At 39.7% G+C, this 22,506-nt stretch overlaps 1 protein-coding gene and 1 pseudogene across 2 annotated transcripts; one reads left to right on the forward strand and one right to left on the reverse strand.

Moving 5' to 3' along the window:
- Window positions 1-4,715: 4,715 nt before the first annotated feature.
- LOC141848320 (uncharacterized) lies at window positions 4,716-9,590 on the forward strand. Its single transcript, XM_074736356.1, has 6 exons — window positions 4,716-4,826; window positions 4,931-5,109; window positions 8,368-8,497; window positions 8,565-8,858; window positions 8,936-9,037; window positions 9,129-9,590. Exons 1-6 carry the CDS (start codon window positions 4,716-4,718, stop codon window positions 9,588-9,590), a joined length of 1,278 nt encoding a protein of 425 aa, XP_074592457.1.
- Window positions 9,591-14,188: 4,598 nt separating this feature from the next.
- On the reverse strand, window positions 14,189-17,304 carry LOC141811415 (curcumin synthase 3-like; annotated as a pseudogene). Its single transcript, XR_012600173.1, has 3 exons — window positions 17,121-17,304; window positions 14,905-15,875; window positions 14,189-14,300 (listed from the first exon to the last, which is right to left on the reverse strand). The product of XR_012600173.1 is annotated as a curcumin synthase 3-like (transcript).
- Window positions 17,305-22,506: the final 5,202 nt, after the last annotated feature.

Raw genomic sequence — 22,506 nt, forward strand, 5'->3', positions numbered from 1 at the left:
AAGGTCTCAAGAGGTGTTTGCTCTCGGATAGCACCGTGAACAGCCCGAAAAAACCCTTCACGGACAGTAACAGTGCGTTGCAGACGAGTTTAAGCTGACAAAAATCGGATTCCTTGTTGCCTCCTTGCTCCGATCGATCTTCTAATGATATGGAAGCTCTCCACGCTCCTCAGAGAACCCCTCAAAGGAGTCGTGGCGTCGGATGGTGCTGTGGACGGCCGGAACACGAGAAAATAGGGCTCAACGCCGCCGGAAGAACCCCCGCCGTCCCGCGCCGTCCGGTCGCCGGATTATACCCAATCGGCCGGCTTCAGCTTCTTCAGGGATCAGGAACGCGATGGAGTCGATTTGGGAGGATGGGGCTGCCTGTGGAGGTACGGTGCTGAGCAGAGTGTCGCGGTCGCAGGGGGTTTTGGGACGATGAACAGTGTCGGCGAGCCGCTGTTCATCGATTAAATACCAGCTTATATACCGGCTGATTAATCAATTGATCTGGACCGTCCATTTTGAATCCAACGGCTGAAACTTGATCTAGGCTCTAGGGCAGCTTAAGGCTTCCAAAAAATTTGTGAAATTTTGATCAGGCTCGATCTAAGTCATGTCCTCCGTGTTGGCTCGATCAATTTGGCAAATTTGACTCGATTTGACCGCGGTTGAGCTCGAGTTGGGTCTGATTTAGCCCTAAAATCAATAAAAATCAAATTAATGCCAAAAATTCACCATTAAATCATAAAAACTATATCAAGTCTCAAATTATGCAATATATGACAAATATGAATGAATCGATTCATTTTATAATATATTCTCATGTAAAAGCCCAAAAATAAATCGATTAAAAATTAATAAAACCCTAATTCATCACCCACATAATTGTTCATCCATTCAGTCATGGTGTCATGTTCAAAAATATTCGCAGTAACTATTAGTAGACTCTTATAGGATGACAAAACTGATAGAATCGAGAAATCTGAATTCTCTAAGATCAGAATGATCGAGCTAATGAAATCAAAGAGTTTGAGTTCTCTGGAGTCGGGGTAATCAAACTGATGGAGTCGAGGAATTTGAATCCTCTAAAATCGAGATTGTTGTTTTGACTTCCATTTACCTCCACCTAGATTTGACTTTGACTTGACTCTGTCATATATATATATATATATAGGTTTCTTTTTCCACCGTATCATTGAGCAACAAAGATAGGATGGGAATGCGAAAGTAACTACTCAGCTATCATCAAATGGAAAAGTGCCTGATCACTTTTTTCCCTTAGTTGATCCTCTACCATTCAAACTGATCATAATCCTGCATGTCTTGGAGCAGTTCCTCACAGATCATATTTTCTTTGCTTTGGGATGTTCCTCTGGAGCTAGCTGCTATCACTATGTTAGATTGCTTTTCTAACTTAGCTAGATGATGGCTTCAGTTGTTTCCATGGCTACAGGATGTGTGCTTTTGTAAGAATGAATACTATTTGAAGGAGAGACTGATTGATGCTAGTTACAGAAACACTTCTGCTTATGTCAAAAAAACCTGCAAGTTGCAGAAGAAGAAGAAAATAAAAAAACCTGCAAGTGAGCCCACGAAAAAGCAAAAAGCATAAAATCATTGGAATCCTTTTGTATATTTCAACCATGAAAATGGCAGTGTCTATTTAGGAATTATAATTAAACGTTAATTTGCGTGAAGAGATAGATAGGAAGCTAAAATAACAGCATAGGGAAAAAGTGGAATAGCAGAAGTTGAGATGGAAGGAGAAAATTGAGATTATTGACTTCTGTTTGCTGTGGTACAACCAGGCCAAGACAGTAATCTATACCATACTTTCAGAGGCTTAGTCACAGTAGAAATCAGAGTCTCATGCTGTGATAGTCGCGTTAATAGACAACTGTTCCCAAACAAACATGTCTCAAAGTCCCAGGTAGAAAAAATATTTAGAGCTTTAATATATATTTATTTTTAAAAAAATAAATACTAATATTTAAAAGATAATTTTTTATATAAAAATTTAAGTTTTTTATTCTTGAGATGTAAAATTACTAATTAAATTTTTATATTCAAATTTTGATAATAATTTTTTTAATTGATAAAAGTACTAAATTATTTAATACTTTCAAGTTTGATATTATTACTTGCACAAATATAATAAAATAACAAATAAATATTAACTTTTATTTAAATTAATTAGAATGATCATAAATAAAAATGAGCATTAAAAAAATAATTAATCTAAATAAAAAAACTGATGAAAGAGATTGCTCTTAATAATTAAATAATAATAAATATCTAGAATCTTAGTCTTTACTTACAAATATCAATAAAAATAATAAATTATAATAAAAAACAAATAGCTTATAATTTATTATAGATATTAAAATGAGAAAAGTGTTCTCTATAGCCGTCAATTTGGGTTGAATCCGCCAGGTCGGCCCGCCCCACCAAGTAATGTAGGTGGGTTAGGTTGAAATTTTATCAACCCATTTTAAGATGAATTCAGATAGATTGACCCGCTAGGCCCATCACCCGCATGGATTGGCCCGTGGTAGGTTTGGATTGACCCGTGGGTTGAGAAAGTTTATTAATTTATTTTAAATTTTAAAATCAAAATAAAAAATTCAATAAATTAGTGAGCTTGATCTGTCTAAATTACAATTCAAGCTTAAAATTTTTAACTTGATAAATTTAAACTATAATCCAAACTTAAAATTTTTAACTTTTTTTATTTTTTAATAGGTTTATGGGTTGGCTCGCCTAACCCGCAACCCACCTTAGGTTGGATTGGGTTGAAGATTTTCTAACTCGTCAAGTTGGTGGGTTGGTTCGTCTTGCCCGGTCATATGATAGGTTTTTAGTAAGTTGGCTCGCCCCACCATGAGTTGGTCCGTTTGACAGATCTAGTGATCTCGAGGAGCATAAGAATTAATTTATCTTTGAATTTTATTTTCTTTAAATTGCTAAGATTTCTTACGGAGGAAGAAGAGGGATCACTGATGCTTTCACCGAATAAATGAGGGAACCTCGCTTACTATTGCTATCAAGGAAGAGGATCGTTGCTTTTGCGTCCAATGGATGAGGAGCCCCTACTTTCTATTTTATAAAGGAAGATGAAGAAAAAGTGAGGAAGGGAGATCAACTAATGAGCAAGGAGAAATGTGTCATTTGAGAGTCGAATCACTGACGAGGGAAGGGAAGAATGTGGGATCACTGAGGGAAAGGGCACAGGATCATCGACAATGGAGGGAATGGGTGTTGTATTACCGCAAAGGAGGAGAAGAACGTGAGATCATCGACAAATGCAAAGGATGGGAAGAGGACTTTTTTTGAGAGATCGATGTGAAAGAGGAAGAGTCAATTGAGTTTGAAAAAATAAAGAATTAGTGTGAAAAAGCAAGTGTGTGCTAGTTTAAAATATTAAAATAAATAATTAACAAAAAATTTAATATAAATAACATTAAAATATTAAAGCTCTTGGAGTCCAATAAAATAGGGGTCCTAGGCATAGGTTTAATGGCCTATGCCTTCAGCCGACCTTACAAATAAGAAAGATCATGAAGATTGCCACTGAGGTTTCACTAAAAGAGGTTAAGGGAAGATTGCTAGTTGGGCGAAAAGAATTCCAACAAATGTCTAGCCATGAATCTTTATCTCTGTGTGTGTGTCCAAAACTATTTTATGGCCTATGCCTTCAGCCGATCTTACAAATAAGAAAGATCATGAAGATTGCCACTGAGGTTTCACTAAAAGAGGTTAAGGGAAGATTGCTAGTTGGGCAAAAGAATTACAACAAATGTCTAGCCATGAATCTTTATCTCTGTGTGTGTGTCCAAAACTATTTTATGGATGATGGTATATTCATTAGTTTTAACATGGTTATTGCCACTCTCAGACCTACGTGAAAAAAAAAATAGAGAAGAGTTACATCCTAACAACTACCATAAAACTTTATCGATGATAACCTCATGAACATGAATTTTAACCATATTTGTAGTTATCCTGTCCATTTAAGGTGTCTAAACACAAATTTTCAGGATTATGCTTCCCAAGGCTATATTTTTCAACCTCTACCTTTTACAATGGCTAGGGGAAACATTAATTTAAACATAGATAATACCAGCTCTACCTTCTAGTTCTTTATTTAGTCACTGTTTCAACATTCTTGCGACAATTTGGGAAATCGTTTTAGTTTAGTTTTCTTTCTTACAGTCCTGAAGCCCAAATTCATGTTCCGGCTCCTTGCCGACGACAGCTGAATCACCGGACAGGGGGGAGGCCGCGTCACCCGATATTTCCACAACAGAGGAGAGAGGACCTGAAAGGGGGGCACTGAACGCACGGATTAGCTGGGCGCCGGGGGATCCCGGCGTGGCCACTCCGACGCTCAAGTCAGACCGAGAGAAATGCAAGTGTCTCGGAGAATTCAAGATAGGCGGAATGTCATACCTGAGAGGTTTATATAGGGCAGGAGGGAGCGATACCTTCGGATCTGTGCGCCTGTCATTGGAGGAGAGGGCGGAATTACTGGGTCACGCGTGTGACAGATTCCGCAGATCGGACGGTTTATCCAGGCGGCTTATCCTTTCTGAAGGGATGTGATCGGGCAGGGCCAAGTAAAGAGACTTGGTGTACACATCGCTTCTTGTGGATAAGTCACAGGAAGAAAGAGGCACATCGATCCGTTGGTATCATCTCTGCGTCAAGAGTGGCCGATATGTGCGGTTGAGATGCGTGGATGCAAGGTATTCTCAACTGCGCTGGTGAGGTGTGCTCGGTCCGTCCCGAGCTTGTTACCTGCTTCGTTACTGAAGGAATCAGTACGGGATCCCTATCCTAAGGTAGGCATATGATGCTGCGACCAGGCCATGAGGTCGGCATGTGATGTCGAGACCAAATCATGAGGTCGGCTTTTGGATGTAGTTTACTTCCATGAGAGTTGCAGGGTATTGGATACCGAGGTCTGAAGGAGCTCGGCTGGTGTAATGATCCTAGTTCTGACCTGGCAGGTAGGTGGGCTAGGGAGTTTTGTGCATACTGGGGTTTGACGAGTGCTGATAGTGAAGATATACGATCCATTAGTGAGGTCGGATTATGCGACCAAGCTATGAGGAGTTCGGCTAGGTGCGCCGAGCTCAGTTACGGACTTAGGTTATGTATTGATCTTTTGATGGGGTGGTCCGCCGATCGTTGTAAAGGGCCTGGGCTCGAGGGTCGTGGTGAGCAGAAATTGTGACCTGACAATGAGGTCGGTTCGTAGAGTATGCGTAGGACGTTAACCCCAGCTGTGGGGGCTCATATGAGGTACTGAGGTATGTGCCGACCTCGAGGCTAGGTGGGCCATGGGTAGTTCTTCTCATTGGAGCAGGTTGGGGCAGTTAGTAGGACTTCTCGGCCGTGATACTGGGGAGGTGACTCCTCTGCCTAGGACCTGAGTTTAACCCGCCCTCTTCTCCTCCTAGGGGGATCGGGTTCTTCTTATTGGACGCCACGTCCTTACCACGTGTCCTCTGAGGGACCCCTTTATCCTACGTGTTTGCCCACGTCATTCCATCCGGATCATGCTTTGGTTTATTTATCAATGGTCAGGATTGTTCGACCGTTCGACTTAAACCCCCAGCGTTTCGTCGTCTTCTTTACTTGCCGCTTCGAACCCTAACTCCCGCGTGTTCTCGTGCTCCGATTTCCCTCCGATCTCGTTCGCGTTCCTTTTGCTCCCACGATTTCCGCGCCTTCGACCGTGTCCGCTTATTTTTGTAAGTCTGTCATCTAGCCTCTTTGTGCTTGAGTTTGTTTCTTCCTGTCGCCGAACTCTAGGGTTCCGTTCTTTCCCCTTTGCTTTTCTTCCACCGCTCTGCTTCTTTCCTTCTTCCCGCTTTCCTGGGTTCCTTTATTACTTTCGCTGATCTACCTTTGCCTTGTCCCTTCGTTCTTATGGAAACCCTAGCCCCTTGGTATGAGACCGAGACCTCTTTGTTGTCTTCTGAGGACGACGTGGTGTCTCTTGCGAAACCAATATGGTATCCCTGCCGATCATAGGATTAGGGTACCTTCTTCTCTTGCAAGAACATATATACTCCTGAATTGTGAGGAGGTCAAACCATACATAAGGTGAGTTGATTGATATAATCAACTAGTAATCCCTATTTAGTTAATCTTGAATCTGATTAATTTTTATTTAACTTTTAATCCATTTCAGCCTTTACGAACAACAACTTCAATATGAAAATCCATCTATCAGTCAAAGTGAAGTCGAGGAAAAGTTAGAGACAGAATTTGCACTGTGGTTTCAAATCTATGTAAGTTAAAGAAAAAAAATTTTCCATACAGGAATATCAAAGTTTTATCTAATTTATATCATATATATTATTATAGGTGAGTGATCGTAGATTATCAAATGTGGAAGATGGAAGGATAATAAATCTTGCATCTGGACCCCTCCGTAAGATACAAGTATATTCTGGTTACTACGTTAACGGTTTCAAATTCCACGTGACACAACGGGAATCACAAAGATTGACCTTTAATGCTGGTGTTTACGTAAAAGGATCAATCAACAACAATAACTCAGAATTTGATTATTACGGGAGACTCGAAGAAATTATTGAGATTGAATATCCTGCCTTACCCATAAAAAGATGTGTGTTATTCAAATGTTTTTGGTATGATCCGACTCCCAGAACAGGAACCAGAATACACTCAAACTACAATTTAGTTGAGGTTAATGCAAACAAAAGGTTTAACAAGTTTGAACCTTTCATTTTTGCGGTCCAAGCGGGTCAGGTTTTCTATCTTGAATATCCGACAAAGGCAAGAAGAGTTAGTGAATGGTTAGCTGTTTGTCATACGAAGGCCCGTTCAACCATAGAAACACCGAACTCCAACATAGCTCAACACCATGATGCATTTCAAAATGAAGAAGTAGAGACACATTTAGTAGATTCTCAAATTCAAAATTCATCTGTTTTACTTGTAGATGTTAATGTAGCTTACCAGGAGATAGATGATGGAACCAATTCGAGCAGTGAGGAGGTTGTTGAGCTAACTGAGTCTAGTGAGGAGGATCAAGAAAATGTTAATGTTGATGATTGATATCTGCCAGTAAACTTTTATGTATTTTATGTTACCACGTGATACTTATTTGCTGCTCCTGCTTTACTATTTTATGGTTATAGCATGATCAATTGGTTAATTTATCTGTCCATCACTGGTTCGCTGTTATTTTTTTACTTCTCAAACTGTATTCAAGCAACATAACAATGATTCCAGTGTGGGCAGTTCTGGTTGTTGAAAGTTTCCTAAACATTCTTTCAACACTAGCATTTTATACTAGTCTTTCATTTTCCGATGCTTGATCAGATTATTGTTATACAGTAGGGATCTTAGATATATATGGAATATAACATCCTGGTCAGATTTCACTAATCTATAAATATCAAGTATCTAACACGGATTCTTTATTTTTTGTAATTTTTTTCCTAGTCGGTAATCCATGAATTACAGTTTGATGAAGTTTCTCTAGATGTGGAAGTGAATTCTTGAAATTAAATAAAGCTTTACTTCCATATTGTTGATTTTTATTCCTTCAACTTTGAATTAAACGTGTTGGAATCTCAATGCATGCATTTCTCAAATACTCAATGCTACATCTGAGCTTTTCCAGAACTATTTGATAAGTTCTAAAAGCATGCACAGCCATATGCTTAAAGAAGCTAGCTGTAAACATTTAAAAGAACTATTTGATAAGTTCTGATATGAAAAGCATTACCATACCTTAGAGAATGGAATTTTACAAAGTTTCCATGAACAATTTGATAAGTCTACTCCATCACTTCTGTGAGGTTTGCTTCTACCTTCCAGACACTATTATTTCCTTTTTATCAGTTTTTCTTTTATTCTATTTCTATTTTTCTTTCCTCCTCTGCAACAAGGCTATTAGCAAGGTATATCTCAACAGAACCTCTGTAGTTCCTTTCTAATTGTATATCTCAAAAGAAGTCTATTATGTGTGTTGATAACTAGGCATACATTGCACTTTCTATATTTTTTAAAAATACCTTATAATTTTTGAAATAAAATCATAATTGTTGCTCATGCAATGTATATCTCATGGGCAGAACCTCTGTAGTTCCTTTCTAATGGTAGCTTGCCTATGCCTTGTTCTCACTTGTTTGATAAAAAATTATTCATTGTAGTATTTTTTTTCCCTCTTCTTCATTTTTGATTTTGCAGATATAGATATGTCTGATCAGGCAGCAGCACCAGGTGGCCGGACAGTTTTGAGAGTTGTTGCCGGGTGGTAAGTATTGGTACATTTAGTACTTTTTAATTCATAATTTGGTTTATAACATATGTCTAACATTTACATGGTTTTTAATGCAGTTTTACACCAGAGGGCCATAAAGTTGCCGCATATATTTCTAGTAAGTTCCGTGAGCGAGTATGTCGTTCAGGGCATACTTGGAGGCATGTCGATCAGGACATGCGCAGCTTCTACTACGACGAGTTTTTGGTTAGTCATTTTAACCACCTTATAATGAAGTTTTTTTTATTTAGACTAATTATTTTTTTTCTTGCAGAAAAAATATACTTTTGAGCCAGGACATGAGCGGGAGTTTCAAGACGCCTGGAATGCTGCTGCTGGCAAATTATATAAAGATCTGCTATATAAATGCAGAACTAAGGGCACCAGACCATCTTGGATCCCAGAGGACATCTGGGCTGCATGGCAAGCAGTATGGCAAGCAGAAAGATGGCAGGCAAATGCAGAGATAGCTCGGTCCAACAGAAAGACCGAGATAGCTGGCCCTAGCACCGGATCCACAAAACATACAGCTGGATCCCGCTCCATTGTGGAGCATACCTTAGACTTAGTAAGTTTACAATTAATATATTTTTAATTAATTATTAATGTCATTATTTTTATTTAATTGTATTTTTGATTTTTCAGGAGCACCAGTTACAGCGTCCTCCTACTTGTTGGGAGATTTTTACAAAGACACACAAGTCCAAGGATGACACTTTTATTGATGCTCGCTCGCAGGCCTTAGACGTAAGAAAATAATTTTTTTATTTATTTTACATTACCGGCATGTAATTATTTTTTCTAATCTTAAATTTTATAATAATTTATTTTTAAACAGGCTGAATATTCAGCTAGAGTTGCACAGGCGTCTGCGCCTGCAGTTGAGGGAGGAGAGAGGCAGGAGCTCTCAACCGACCAGTTGAATGAGATCTACTATGATGTGGTCGGTGGGAGGAAGAAGAGCTCCACCCTCTACGGTCTAGGGTCCCAGGCCAGAGTCGTATATGATCGTGTGATGGCCCCTAGACCCAGGGGTCGTCCCAGCGGATCAGATTCAGCGATAGAAGCCCTACAAAAAGAAAATCAAGAATTAAAGGATCGACTCGCGGGGCAGCAAGATCGACTCGCTGCATTAGAGGCGCAGGCAGAAAGTCAAGCTCGGCTTGGGCGCCAGATGGCGGCCTGGATGGAGGCCTTCGGCCAGACGCCATCGCAGCCTGCTTTTGATGCGCTGCGAGCTGCGATGCGAGGTGCGGACCCTGATACGGAGACTCAGGACCCTAATGCTCCTGATCAGTAGCTGTCTGCAAGGTAGGTTAGCATTTCTATTACTTTTAATTTTTTTTACGTTATTACTTGTAAGCATGCATTTTTCAAATATGTTGTTCTATTACTAACCTATCTTATTGGTTTTTTGCAGGATCTTCTATTTTGCCTTGGCTGGTTTAGATATAATTTTGATCAGTTCTTGTATTTTGACATTTGATATAGTATCATTGTATCTAGATATTTGTAATTATGTTATTGTATTCAGATTGTATCGGAGTATTTTGTTGTGTTGTATTCAGATGTTATATTAGTGTTGTGTTTTACCATTATTGGTCTGTTTGTGTATTTCTGTTATATTATGTCGTGTTTTGTTGTCGTGTAAACAGGGAAATTCAGAAAACAAATTTTTTTATATTAAAAAAATTATATTATTAGCGACGGAATTTATAATTCCGTCGCTAATAACCAAAAATTTTTTTTTATTTTTTTAAAATTTAGCGACGGAATTTAAATTTCCCTAAAAATAAATATTTTTCATTTTTTTAAAAACTAAATAGCGACGGAATTTAAATTCCGTCGCAAATAAATAGCTAAAACGAAATTTTAAATTCCGTTACAATTTAGTGACGAAATTTTATTATTCCGTCGCAAAAAATAGCGACGGAATTTTAAATTTCGTCGCTGGAAATAAATTAGCGACGCTAAATCTAATTAGCGACGGTTAAAAATATCGTCGCTAATTAGCGACGGAAATTTAAATTCCGTCACTAAAGTGACGTCAGCGACCAAAAAAACGCGACGAGCTATTTCCGTCGCTAATCGGTCGCTAATCTCGATTAGCGACCGATTAGCGACGGAAATAATCCATCCGTACGCTAGCATAAGCCACTTGTATGGAAGAGTGATTTTTGTCTCATAGTGTACCATATAGTATTTGGATCTTTGACCTCTCAAATTAATACCTGCCATATAGTTATGGTCACAGTCGGTCCGAGATGTTCTGCCTGCGTTAACTATCTTAATTTGTTTTATCGTTGCATTTATTATAGAATGAAAACTCCGTTTAACCAGCTCAACATTAACCTTGTTGTGAACTTATCTGGTACATTTTCAGATATTCAACAAATAGAAAGCCAGCAAACTAATTGGCATGCCTGTGAGATGTGCTGAATAGGTCGAAACTAACTAGTATATTGCACTTGCACGTTGATATCACCCATTTAACTAGGTTTTGTTTGTGAGAAGAGTCCAAGATAAGGTTCAGAGTAATTCTCCTAAGAATTCTTCCATCATCTCGAGTGTGATTATGTCACGGCTCCGGAAAGGCCGTCCGAAAAATTTTGACAGCATCTCCTCTGTAACTGTGATAATTTCCCTGAATACATGCAAAAATACTTAGCCACAGGCGGCTGGAATAGGACTACTCGTCCAATCGATACACACAACCACAGACAGCTATAAAATAAGGCTTACACTGCCACATAACACTATCACATACACCATAACTAGGATATGCAAAGTCCATAAAGCAAAATCATCGAAAATCCGAATGTACGAATACCCACAATGCGATCCAACATAACTACAGTCATAACAAATCCAAACCATAACTACATGTCCCCAAAATAGTAAATATAACTAGAGACCACGACAGACTAAATGCAATTAACAGGAAAACCTTCCGAAGTGAGATAGCAACAACCGACCGAAACTCCAAGCTCCAAGTACCTATCTGTTACTTAGGGAGAAAACAAAGTAACCCCAGGGTCTGGGTAGTGAGCATTAGATGCTCAGTGGGTACAGGAAACGTGCATGTAATATAATCATAAGAAACAGCAAGAATATATACAAGTCTGAGTAAACATGTATAGAAGAAACAAGGTAACACATATATGGCAGCCGGTATCAACAGGGTATCAAGAGTATCAACGAATCAAGCATGGTATATCAACGGGGATGATATGAAAAGATCAAACTGTGCAACAGGTATAGAAATCAGGTACATGTAAGCATGTATGTAATGTCATACAAATGCAACAATCATGGCAAATAAATGCAACAAACAACAAACATATGAATAAAGTAAGCTATGTAATAACCTACCAACGAATGCATGTAATATGCATCAACCATCGCAATAAAAATTAACAAGTCAAGTCACTGTCTGCACTCGTTGTCCCCAGCCACTCCTCTCGGAAATGAACATGGGGCTCACAACAGGACATACTGTGCAAACTCCAACAACTGACCACTAAAAATAAGTGGGGAGTGGCAGTGTAGCAGGAGGGCAATGTAGCCAGTCCTGGTCGCACCCAACTGTAGTGCAACCTCTTACCCATGTGACATCATAACACGGCGTCGGATAAGAGCCAACAACATACAACACCTACAACTACTATGGATGCATGATGATCATCTCAACATGTAATAGCTAATTTAATTAGCATACTCAACAGGAATCAGCAGGGATCAACATAGGTCAATGATATCATGGTTAAGATTATTCTAGCCAGGAATAGATCAGATGGAGATCATACAACAGGTAACAAGCAATGAATGAGATGAGTACCAACTGGGTAAATTCTACTGAAATAAAGGTATCAGCATGATATCAAATAGATCATTATAAGATCAAACAACAAGTATCAAGCAGTGATCATCAAGGGTATCAACTACATACTATCTATAAAGCATGGATATTAACAGAATAGATAGAAAAGCAACAATACATGCACAGAAAAGGAATTCCTGTATTGACCAAGTACAGGGTACCCATCTGATCAGATGATCGTAGACAACTAGAACCCTCAGAAATACAGGACCGCAAATAAGTCAAGGTCCTGCAAAAGGATAAACAATATCCTTAATTACAATCATTAAACTAATAGAATCATACCAAAACCATAATTGGTTTTAACTCTAATTCAACCTAATCCGAAGTTTGGTTAATCTAACCATTTAGGTCTTGTTAACACAACCTAATTAATTGTATTAACTCAGCAGTACAATTATTCTCAATTTGATCGAATCTGAGTTAACCAACCATTCTAATCCAACTTAATCCAACTTTATAAAGTTGTTGATTAACCTAACCGTGAACAAATCAAAGCAAGCTTCAACAAAACTTCCACTGTTTCAATGTTACCCAAATCCCCCTTAACAGTTACCTTCTAGAATAGGTCACCATAGGATAACCTAACCCGTTTTACTGATCAAACTCAGATTCAACAATAACCTACATTCCATACTTAATCAACAATCAATCAAGAACTAACCATTCAAGATCTTACCTCAATCTCAGATCTGAAACCCTAGATTAGCTAATACTTGTTGTTCTTCTTCCTTACGGCTAGAAACAACGAAAGCCTACCGATCCGAACAGATCGCAATCCCTAACTGAGGAGAGGAGAAATCCAACAGAAATTCAGTTTATAAACCAAGATAAAACCCCAAACCCTAGCTCTAACTCCCCCTTACCTTTCCGGTCCGGCGGCGCTCTTGTGCGGTCGGGAGCGGTAGGCAGCGTCGGTGTCCCGCGGTGGCGACTAAGGCATGGCGTCGGCTGGGTGACGGAGGAAAGGTGAGGAAAAGAAGGGAGGAGGCAGCAGCTTGAGGAAGAAGAGGTAAGGCGGCGGTGTCGGCGTTCCTTTCACCCGACTTCGGCAGAGATGACACGAACAAACCCGTATCGGCGTGATGAGGACAAAACAGAGGAGAGGAGAAGCGGCGGTGTCGGCGGCCCGCGGCGATGGCTTCGGCTGGTGAGGAAGGCGACACAAGAACAGGGGGAGAGGAGGCGGTGACGTCGGGCGAAGATGAAGAGGAGCAGAGAACGCGTCGGTGCGATGGGGAAGAACCGGGAGTCGTAATTGGGAAAACGAGTAGGGCACTGTAGCTTCTTAATAGGTTTTTGTTAACGGGTCGGATCATATCCATTAAACCAATACCCTATAATCCTTAATCAATAACCCTTTAATTAATTAGATGAGTCAGGGTTTGATCAATCCAACCAATCAACCCATGATTAATTTAATTAACTCCATCTTCCATAAAACCCCCTAAATTAAGGTTAATTATATTTTTACGATTTACCCTTTAGGTTCCGGTATTTTACAGATTACTTCTGGAGCAATATGATCATAATTGATCATATTCTTGCTCTAAGTGATCATAATATGCACAATAATTGTGTTGCATTAGAAGGAGTTGTATCATCTGAGCATAATGTTTCCTGGACCTTTTGATCTGCAGGTAGTAACAGTTGCAAAATTTCAAGGAGGTGGTGCATTCAACATCATTCCTGATTCAGTTAGTATTGGTGGCACCTTCCGTGCGTTTTCCAAAGAAAGCTTTTTTCAACTCAAACAACGAATCAAAGAGGTTTGAGATTCAATTCAAACTTCTCAAGCTCCTTAGTTTCCAACAAAGCCGCACTCAACTAAAGATTTGAGAGCGGACATGGAGATAGTTCATCTTTAATAGATACTACAGTATTGTGTTCCAATTCGCTTAAATGTTCTTGCTTTCTTCTCTTTCTTCCCTTAGCCTATCATTGAGCAAGCATCAGGACAGAGATGCACAGCAACTGTTGATTTCTCCACAAACGTTATCCTTTCTTCCCTGTTACAGTTAACAGCAGCAAGGCTCTCCATGGCCATTTTCAGAAGGTGGCTGAACGTATGCTTGGGGTTGGCAACGTAAGAGACAAAAAACCTGTGATGGGATCGGAAGACTTTTCATTTTTCAGTGAAGTCGTCCCTGCTGCTTACTATATATTACTTCATTGGGAATCGAAGGCACCAGTCTACCCTGCGCATTCTCCATACTTCACAATCAACGAGGAGGCACTCCCATATGGTGCAGCTCTTCATGCCTCACTGGCCACTGAGAACCTTACCCCTTCACTGTCGACGAAAGAGGTTCACGATGAGCTCTAAGTACTAGTCAGTTTTGCTTGCTGTCTTGCTGCAGGTGAAGCCTCGTAAGTCAGGCTATTTCTGTCTCTACCTTAAGCCTCATACCAGGAAAATTCTTGCTTGCGTAACTGAATGTTCTCCATGTTAAATTGGTTCTTTGTTGTTATCAAATTAATGTTGGATTCTCCACGCTGTTATATATGAATCTACAGAAAATTAGCCTGCTTAACTATATCAAATGAAGAATAGAGGCCAATACAATTCAAATTAAGGGTAAAGTTTTCATCCTTTTTCTTTTCGTTTCTTACTTTCTTTGACCCTGTTAAAACTTACTTGTAGGCTGATGATCAGAAAATCTCTTCCAGTTAGGCGTCCATCTAGGCAACCATTAAGAAAGATCTCCAGTTACGGCTACAGATGGACGCTGCAAAGAGCGTCTCAATGGACAGCCCTGGCCCGAACCCACAGAGCACGCCCCCACTGCAGCCCGTCTCCGGTCGTCGCTGCTCCTTCCGCCGCCGACCGCTTCCTCACGTCGTCCAACACGAAAAGAACAGTGGCGCTCATCATGTTCCCGTACTCGCTCAACACGTGTCTCGACGACCGCAGCTTCCCCTGCTCCAGCCCTAGCTTGGCTTCAATGGCGTTCATGATCTCCCATTTTCCCTGTTGCGCCACCCAGAACACGTCGTTCCACTCGCTTACCCCCAGCGCCTTCAACGCCTCGGCGAGACACGGTTCCAGGTTGTTGGCTATTAGCGCCGGCATCTGGTGCGTGAAGTGGAAGGTGAGGACAATCTGCTTCAGGTGTCCTCTGACCGCCATTTGGGTCTCCGGTACCGTCAACGGCTCCGCCGCCATGATCTCAAAGATCGGTCTCTCCAGACTTCCGACGGGGTCGGCCCCGACGATGAGCACCACCGCTCCATCGCCGAACGAGACTTGGGCCTCGAGGCTCTGGAAGTCGTGCTCGTCCGGCCCGCGGAAGACGAGCGTGTTTAGCTCGCAGGCGACGACGAGGACGCGGGCGCTCCGGTTGTTCTCTGCAATGTCCTTGGCGACGCGGAGCGTCTGCGCGCCGATGTGGCAGGCCTGGTTGTCGAGCGTGAGGCGGTTGACGGAGAAGGAGAGACCGAGGAGGTTGGCGAGGCGGTGGTCAGCGCCGGGCATGTCTACGCCGCTGGTGGAGCAGAGGACCAAGTGGGTGATCTCCGACTTGGGGCGCCCCCACTCCTTGATGGCTTTGACGGCGGCTTCTTTGGCCAGGCGAGGCACCTCCTCCACCACGATGGCCTGCCGCTCGTCGAAGGAGTTGTCCATGTAGGAGCACATCCCTGGTTTCTCCTTCAGCAGCTCCTCCGTCAGCTGCATATAACGCTTCTTGATCATGCTCCTATCACCTGCGCCCGAGCAACACGATCACCGGACGTCGAAGTGATCATATTGTCTACGAAGAGAGAGTTAGATGGGTGTCGGGATCACCGAAGATAGGTTTCCCCGATGAGGAAGAAGAAGAAGAAGAAATGAGTAGTAACAGTAGATGCAGAAATTCAGAGAGAGAGACTGAGAGTCCCTATTCTATACCTGAAGGGGGGTTTTTATACTTACAAGGAGGTAGCCACGTATTTCCTCCAAAGTGAATTACTATCGATCATCAGGCAGACCAATTCTACAGATTATTGCTAGGTGTCCAATTAAGATGGCATCTAGGGGACAGAATCTGCCACCTCGTAACCACTTTCTGTTTTAGTCATGCGGTCTACTTTTATCCTTTTACTGTGAGGAGGAGCAGGCGAGGATCTAGGACACCAGTTTTAACAACCTAGTAACCGTCCTTGCCTTTCCAATTCGGATTGCATGTGTCGTTGTCGTTTAGCTCCAAGAAAAAGAAGTTGTGTTTTTGAGTTGATTCGGGGATCGGTTAGGCAACCGACTCATCTGAGCCAGAGGAGTGGCTGGGGGATCAATTGAGCAGAGGTTGGTCCTTTATGATTGGTGAGTGGACAGTAGAGTCAGGCAAATACCGGGCATGCTGAACCAAGATGACTTTAGATCCATAAGTGCCAATACTGAAGGGTTGGTATAACACCGAACCCTGGGACAATGGGGTCGTTAAGCAACAGAATCTAAGTCCTGTTCATGAAGGCTGCTGAACCATATAGGGAGCTGAGCCCTGAATGGGGAAGTTGCTGAACCATACAGAGAGCTAAGCCCTGAATATAGAAGTTGCTAAACCGTACAGGGAGCTGGGCCCTGAATATAGAAGTTGCTGAATCGTACAGGGAGTTGGACCCTGAATATAGAAGTTGCTGAACCGTACAGGGAGCTGAGCCCTGCAGATAAAGGCTGCTAAACCATTCAGGGAGCTAAGCCCTGAAGATAGATATTACTGATCCATACAGGGAGCTGAGCCCTGGATAGCAGGTTGATTGGATCTGACTGAACCCTTGTAAGCCCGGATTTGCTAAGCGAGAAGAAGGATGGAATTGACCTGATACTTAGGTCAACGAAGAATGGGCTTATAGTCTCAAGCTGCCACGTTGTACTAATTGTTGACCTATCTGGGACTTTTATTGCCACGTAGAACCGCGGGATATCCACCGAATCACATATCATTCACAATAATAGAATCAACCACTAATTACATAGACTGCTAAACTTGTGCTAGAGCTCCGGCTTGTCGTCAGCATTGGTGACCCAGAAATAGAAGTTAGGATAAGCGCTCTGGTCGTAGAGGTTGGGAGGGTTGGCGGTGCCGATGGCCATGACGGTGGCCGGACCATGAGACCTTTGGGTCTTGCGGAATGCATGGATGTCGTTGGAGGCCATGGATGGGAATTAAGAGAAATTGGTTGTATAGAAGAACTAATTGATGAAGAAGTGCAGAGAATTGCATATAATAGAGATTAATTAATAGACTGCATGAGGCCATGTTCCTAAGTCATGATATAATTGATTTTGTTGCTCTTGGGACATAGCTGAATTGGTTACAATGGAGCAGACTTGTAGAAGAGGATAAGGATTTGAATTTCGACGAAGTCGAGCAATATTCTTCTCCATCATGATCAACTGTAATTTATTGATTTACATCTTCATAGATGATCGTGGGATCGACTGTGTGGAGTCGCTAGGTGACAGAGTCCACCTTGTTGCAGAAGATATAATTAGTTTTGTATCTTTTGTTAACGCTTCAAGCACTCAAAGTCTTGGAGCCCTATGGAACCTATGTTACATTATTTTAATAATCTATTTTGTGGCTCATGTAAATTATAGTTATATTGATCTTATATTAAAGTGCTTGATGTGATGATTGTTAAACATAAAAGAAATAAAGTTAATTGAGTTTTAATTCCCTCTCCTTAACCTTATAAAGTTATATAAATTAAAGTTGAAGAGGTGTGATATGTTTAAAGATATGTGTTTAAAGAGACATGACTCTTTAAAAACATCCCTTCCTCACTATAAAAACACATTATCATACACTCTTGTAAGCACATCAACATATCAATCACTCCCTCCCTCTCCATCTCTATATCATCAAAGAGAAAATCAAGGCGAAAGGTTTAAGGGGAGAAAAATGACATTCGACAAAGCAAAGCATACATATACAATAGATCAAGGTTAGTATATTATGTAAAATTTTCATTATAAAAGTAAAGGTTGAATAAACAACATTATAATGGGATTAAGTATTGAAACATAAAGTAATCGTTTCTGGATTAACACTTGGTATCAGAGCTAAGGTTCTATAACGTGTTATTCATCGTTTATGTTGAATGGAATGCATAAAAGTATGTTTGCATGACAGGATTGGTTGATTAAAGTTTGCCGGTCATTTCTCAGAAAATAAAGTGGTTTAAATTAAAGTGTTTTGAAATTAAAGTTTACTCATTTGAATACTTGATGTACAGAAACTTGTTAGTCACCAAAGTGACCTAGTTTGAAAGGATCAATATTCAAATTGTGTAATTATCATTCGTTCAGTATAAAAGGATGCTATTGATTGATTGAATATCTAAACGTTTGAAATTGTTGATTACAACATTACATGATCATCCAAAGATGGATCAATGTTTGTAATTAACGATATAAAGGAACATATTTACACATTTAATTGATATGGTTATATATCCAAAGATGTTGAGCATGTTGATTTAAATGTATTTATTTGTTATTAAAGTATATGTTGCTAGCATCATTAAATGTTATTTCTTTAAGTATTGCCCAAAGGTGAACTCTAGGAAATAAATTATTGTTTGTCTAAATCTATTTAAGTTTATTCAAAGCATTAAAGTATGAACATGTATGTTTTTGCAGCATTTATGAATTTGTTATCTTCTGGCAACAACTTGCTTAAGTTCAATGGCTTGAACTATGCGGATTGGTCTGAACAAATCCAGTTTCAACTGGGTGTAATGGGTTTAGACGCAGCATTAGTTTGTGAAAAGCCAGCAGCCATAAATGAGACTAGTACGAAAGCTGACAGGGCTATTATTGAGACTTGGGAGCGATCTAATCGGCTGTGTTTGAGCTTAATGAAGTTGACAATGGCTGAAAATGTTAAGCCATCAATGCCAAAGACTGATAATGCTAAGGAATTCATGTTGAGAATTAAAGAATACTCCCAATCGGACATTACAGATAAATCCATTGTTGGTAATCTCATGAGTGAGTTGACGACCAAGAAATTTGATTGGTCGCAACCCATTCATGATCATGTGACGAGTATGGCGAATCTAGCTGCAAAGTTGAAGTCAATGGGCATGGATGTGAGTGAATCATTCTTGGTTCAATTTATCATCAACTCACTTCCTCTTGAGTTTGGCCAGTTCCAGGTGAATTATAACACCATAAAAGAGAAATGGAACTTTCAAGAAATTAAGGCCATGCTGATTCAAGAGGAAGGGAGGTTGAAGAAAATCAAAGACCATGCCATAAACTTGACATTTCAGCATGAAGGAAACAACAGCAAGAATAGATCAAGTAAAAAGAACCAGAAGAAGGGAAAAGCTCCATTAAATGTCAAAGAGGGGCATATCCGAAAGGAGCTTAAGTGCTACTTCTGTAACAAGGCTGGGCACTTAAAGAAAGAATGCCTGAAAAGAAAAGTCTGGTTTGAAAAGAAAGGTACGCTATTTGTTTCAGTATGTTTTGAATCAAATATTATGGAAGTACCCAATAATACTTGGTGGTTGGATTCTGGTGCTACTACTCATGTATCTCATGTTATGCAGGGATTTCTTTCGATCCAACCCATAAACGGAACTGAAAAGTTCTTGTATATGGGAAACAAAATGAAGGCTCGCATTGAAGGAATTGGGACTTATAGATTGATCCTGGATACTGGTTGTCACTTGGATCTAGAAGAGTGTCTCTATGTTCCTGAATGTGCTAGGAATTTAGTTTCTGTTTCTAAGTTGGATTGTAAAGGTTTTAATTTTGAGATTGAGAATGGTTTATTTGTATTATACAAACAAAAATACTATTATGGTTATGGTATTTTATTATATGGTTTGTATTGATTTAATCTCAATGTTAAATTTATAGAATCTCTGTTTCATGTTGACAATGATGTTGGTATTAAACGTAGTGCACTTAATGAATATTCAGCTTTCTTGTGCCATCAAAGATTATGTCATGTATCTAAAGAAAGGATAATGAGGTTAATGAAATGTGATATTTTACATCAATTAGATTTTAATGACTGGGATGTGTGTATAGATTGCATTAAAGGTAAGCAAACTACACACATATCTAAATTTAAGGGCACAAGAAGTAATGGATTGTTAGAATTGATACACACTGACATATGTGGTCCATTTGATGCTCTGTCTTGGAACGGTGAAAGGTATTTCATCACTTTTATTGATGACTACTCACGTTATGGTTATTTGTATCTGTTGCATGAAAAGTCTCAATCTGTGAATGTTTTAGAAACATTCATAAATGAGGTGGAAAGGCAAATTAGATAGAAAAGTAAAGGTTGTGAGATCTGATAGAGGTGGTGAATATTACGGAAAATTCGATGAAAGTGACAATGTAAAGGTCCATTTGTAAGGTTTCTCGAAAGTCGAGGCATTTGTGCACAGTATACAATGCCTGGTACACCACAACAAAATGGTGTAGTTGAAAGGCAGAATCATACTCTAATGGAAATGGATAGGAGTATGATAAATAAAAGTAATGTATCGTTATCATTGTGGATACACAGTTTAAAGACCGCTGCATATCTGCTAAATAGGATTCCTAGTAAGGCAGTTCCTAAGACCCCTTATGAACTGTGGACGGGAAGAAAACCTAGTTTAAGACATCTCTATGTTTAGGGTTGTTCAGCAGAAGTAAGGATATATAATCCACATGAAAAGAAGCTCGATGCAAGAACCATTAGTGGTTACTTCATTGTCTATCCGAAAAAGTCAAAAGGGTACATCTTTTATTGTCCAAACCATAGTACAAGGATAGTAGAGTCTGGAAATGCTCGATTCATTGAGAATGGTTAAATCAGTGGGAGTGATGAATCACGAAAGGTGAATATTCAAGAGAATCGGGTGGAAAAAATTACATCTGAAGATTCTCATCAAGTCATTGTTCCTCTTGTTGTATCACAGTCTAACAACATATCGGAACAACGAATGAATATTCAAGCCACAGAAAATGATCAACACAATGATGAGCATAATAATGGCGTACAAGTCACTAGTGAACAATCACAAGAATTGCGAAGGTCAATAAGGACAAGAAGACCTGCAATTCCCAATGATTATGTGGTTTATTCAGTAGAAGATGAAAGTGACTTGAGCAATGATAAAGATCCAGACTCATTCATAAAAGCCATGGAATGTTCCAATTCTGAAAAATGGTTAAATGCCATGAAAGAAGAGTTGAAATCAATGGATGACAATAAAGTTTGGGAACTCGCAGAATTACCAGAAGGTTTTAAACAAGTCAGTTGTAAATGGATTTACAAAACTAAACGTGACTCGAAAGGTAATATCAAAAGGTATAAGGACAGACTTGTCGCCAAAGGTTACACTTAGAAAGATAGTATTAACTATAAGAAAACCTTCTCTCCGATTTCAAAGAAGGATTCTTTAAGAATTGTTATGACTTTAGTGGCTCATTATGACTTAGAGCTTCACCAAATAGATGTAAAGACCGTCTTTCTAAATGGAGACTTAAAGGAAGAAGTGTATATGGATCTACCGGAAGGGATCACTTCCGAGAAATGAAAGGTTAGTGTGTAAATTGAAGAAGTCAACATATGGACTAAAACAAGTTTCTAGACAATAATATATTATGTTTAACGATACCATTACATCATACGATTTTATAAAAAACACTGTTGATCGGTGTGTCTATATGAAGATGAGTGGGAGCAAGTTTAGTATATTGGTCCTATATGTTAATGACATTCTTCTAGTTTCTAACAATAAAGGGATGTTACATGATGTAAAGGAATTTATCTCTAAAAATTTTGAAATGAAAGATATGGGTGAAGCATCCTATGTGATTGGAATAGAAATATTCCGTGATAGACAACAAGGATTACTAGGATTGTCTCAGAAAGGATATATCAATAAAATTTTAGAAAGATTCAATATGGAAAAATGTTCTATTGGTGTAGCTCCAATTCAAAAAGGGGACAAATTCAATGAATTACAATGTTTGAAAAATGATTTGGAAAGAAAGGAAATGGAATCTATTCCATATGCGTCACTTGTTGGGAGCATAATGTATGCTCAAACATGTACTCGGCCAGACATAAGTTTTACAGTAGGGATGTTAGGTTGATATCAAAGTAATCCAGGAATGGATCACAGGAAAGCTGCAAAGAAAGTGCTTAGGTACTTGCAAGGAACAAAGAACTATATGCTCGTGTATAGAAAGTCCAATAATCTTGAGGTTATTGGATACTCGGATTCAGACTATGTCGGATCCGTAGACTCGAGGAAATGTACATTTGGTTACGTGTTCTTATTAGCCAGATGAGCCGTGTCATGAAGAACTGGAAAGCAATCTTCGATCGCTACT

The sequence above is a fragment of the Curcuma longa genome, chromosome 17, assembly GCF_044706935.1.
Source record: "Curcuma longa cultivar G26 ecotype Majalengka, Jawa Barat chromosome 17, ITB_CL_G26_1.1, whole genome shotgun sequence".
NCBI lineage: Eukaryota > Viridiplantae > Streptophyta > Magnoliopsida > Zingiberales > Zingiberaceae > Curcuma > Curcuma longa.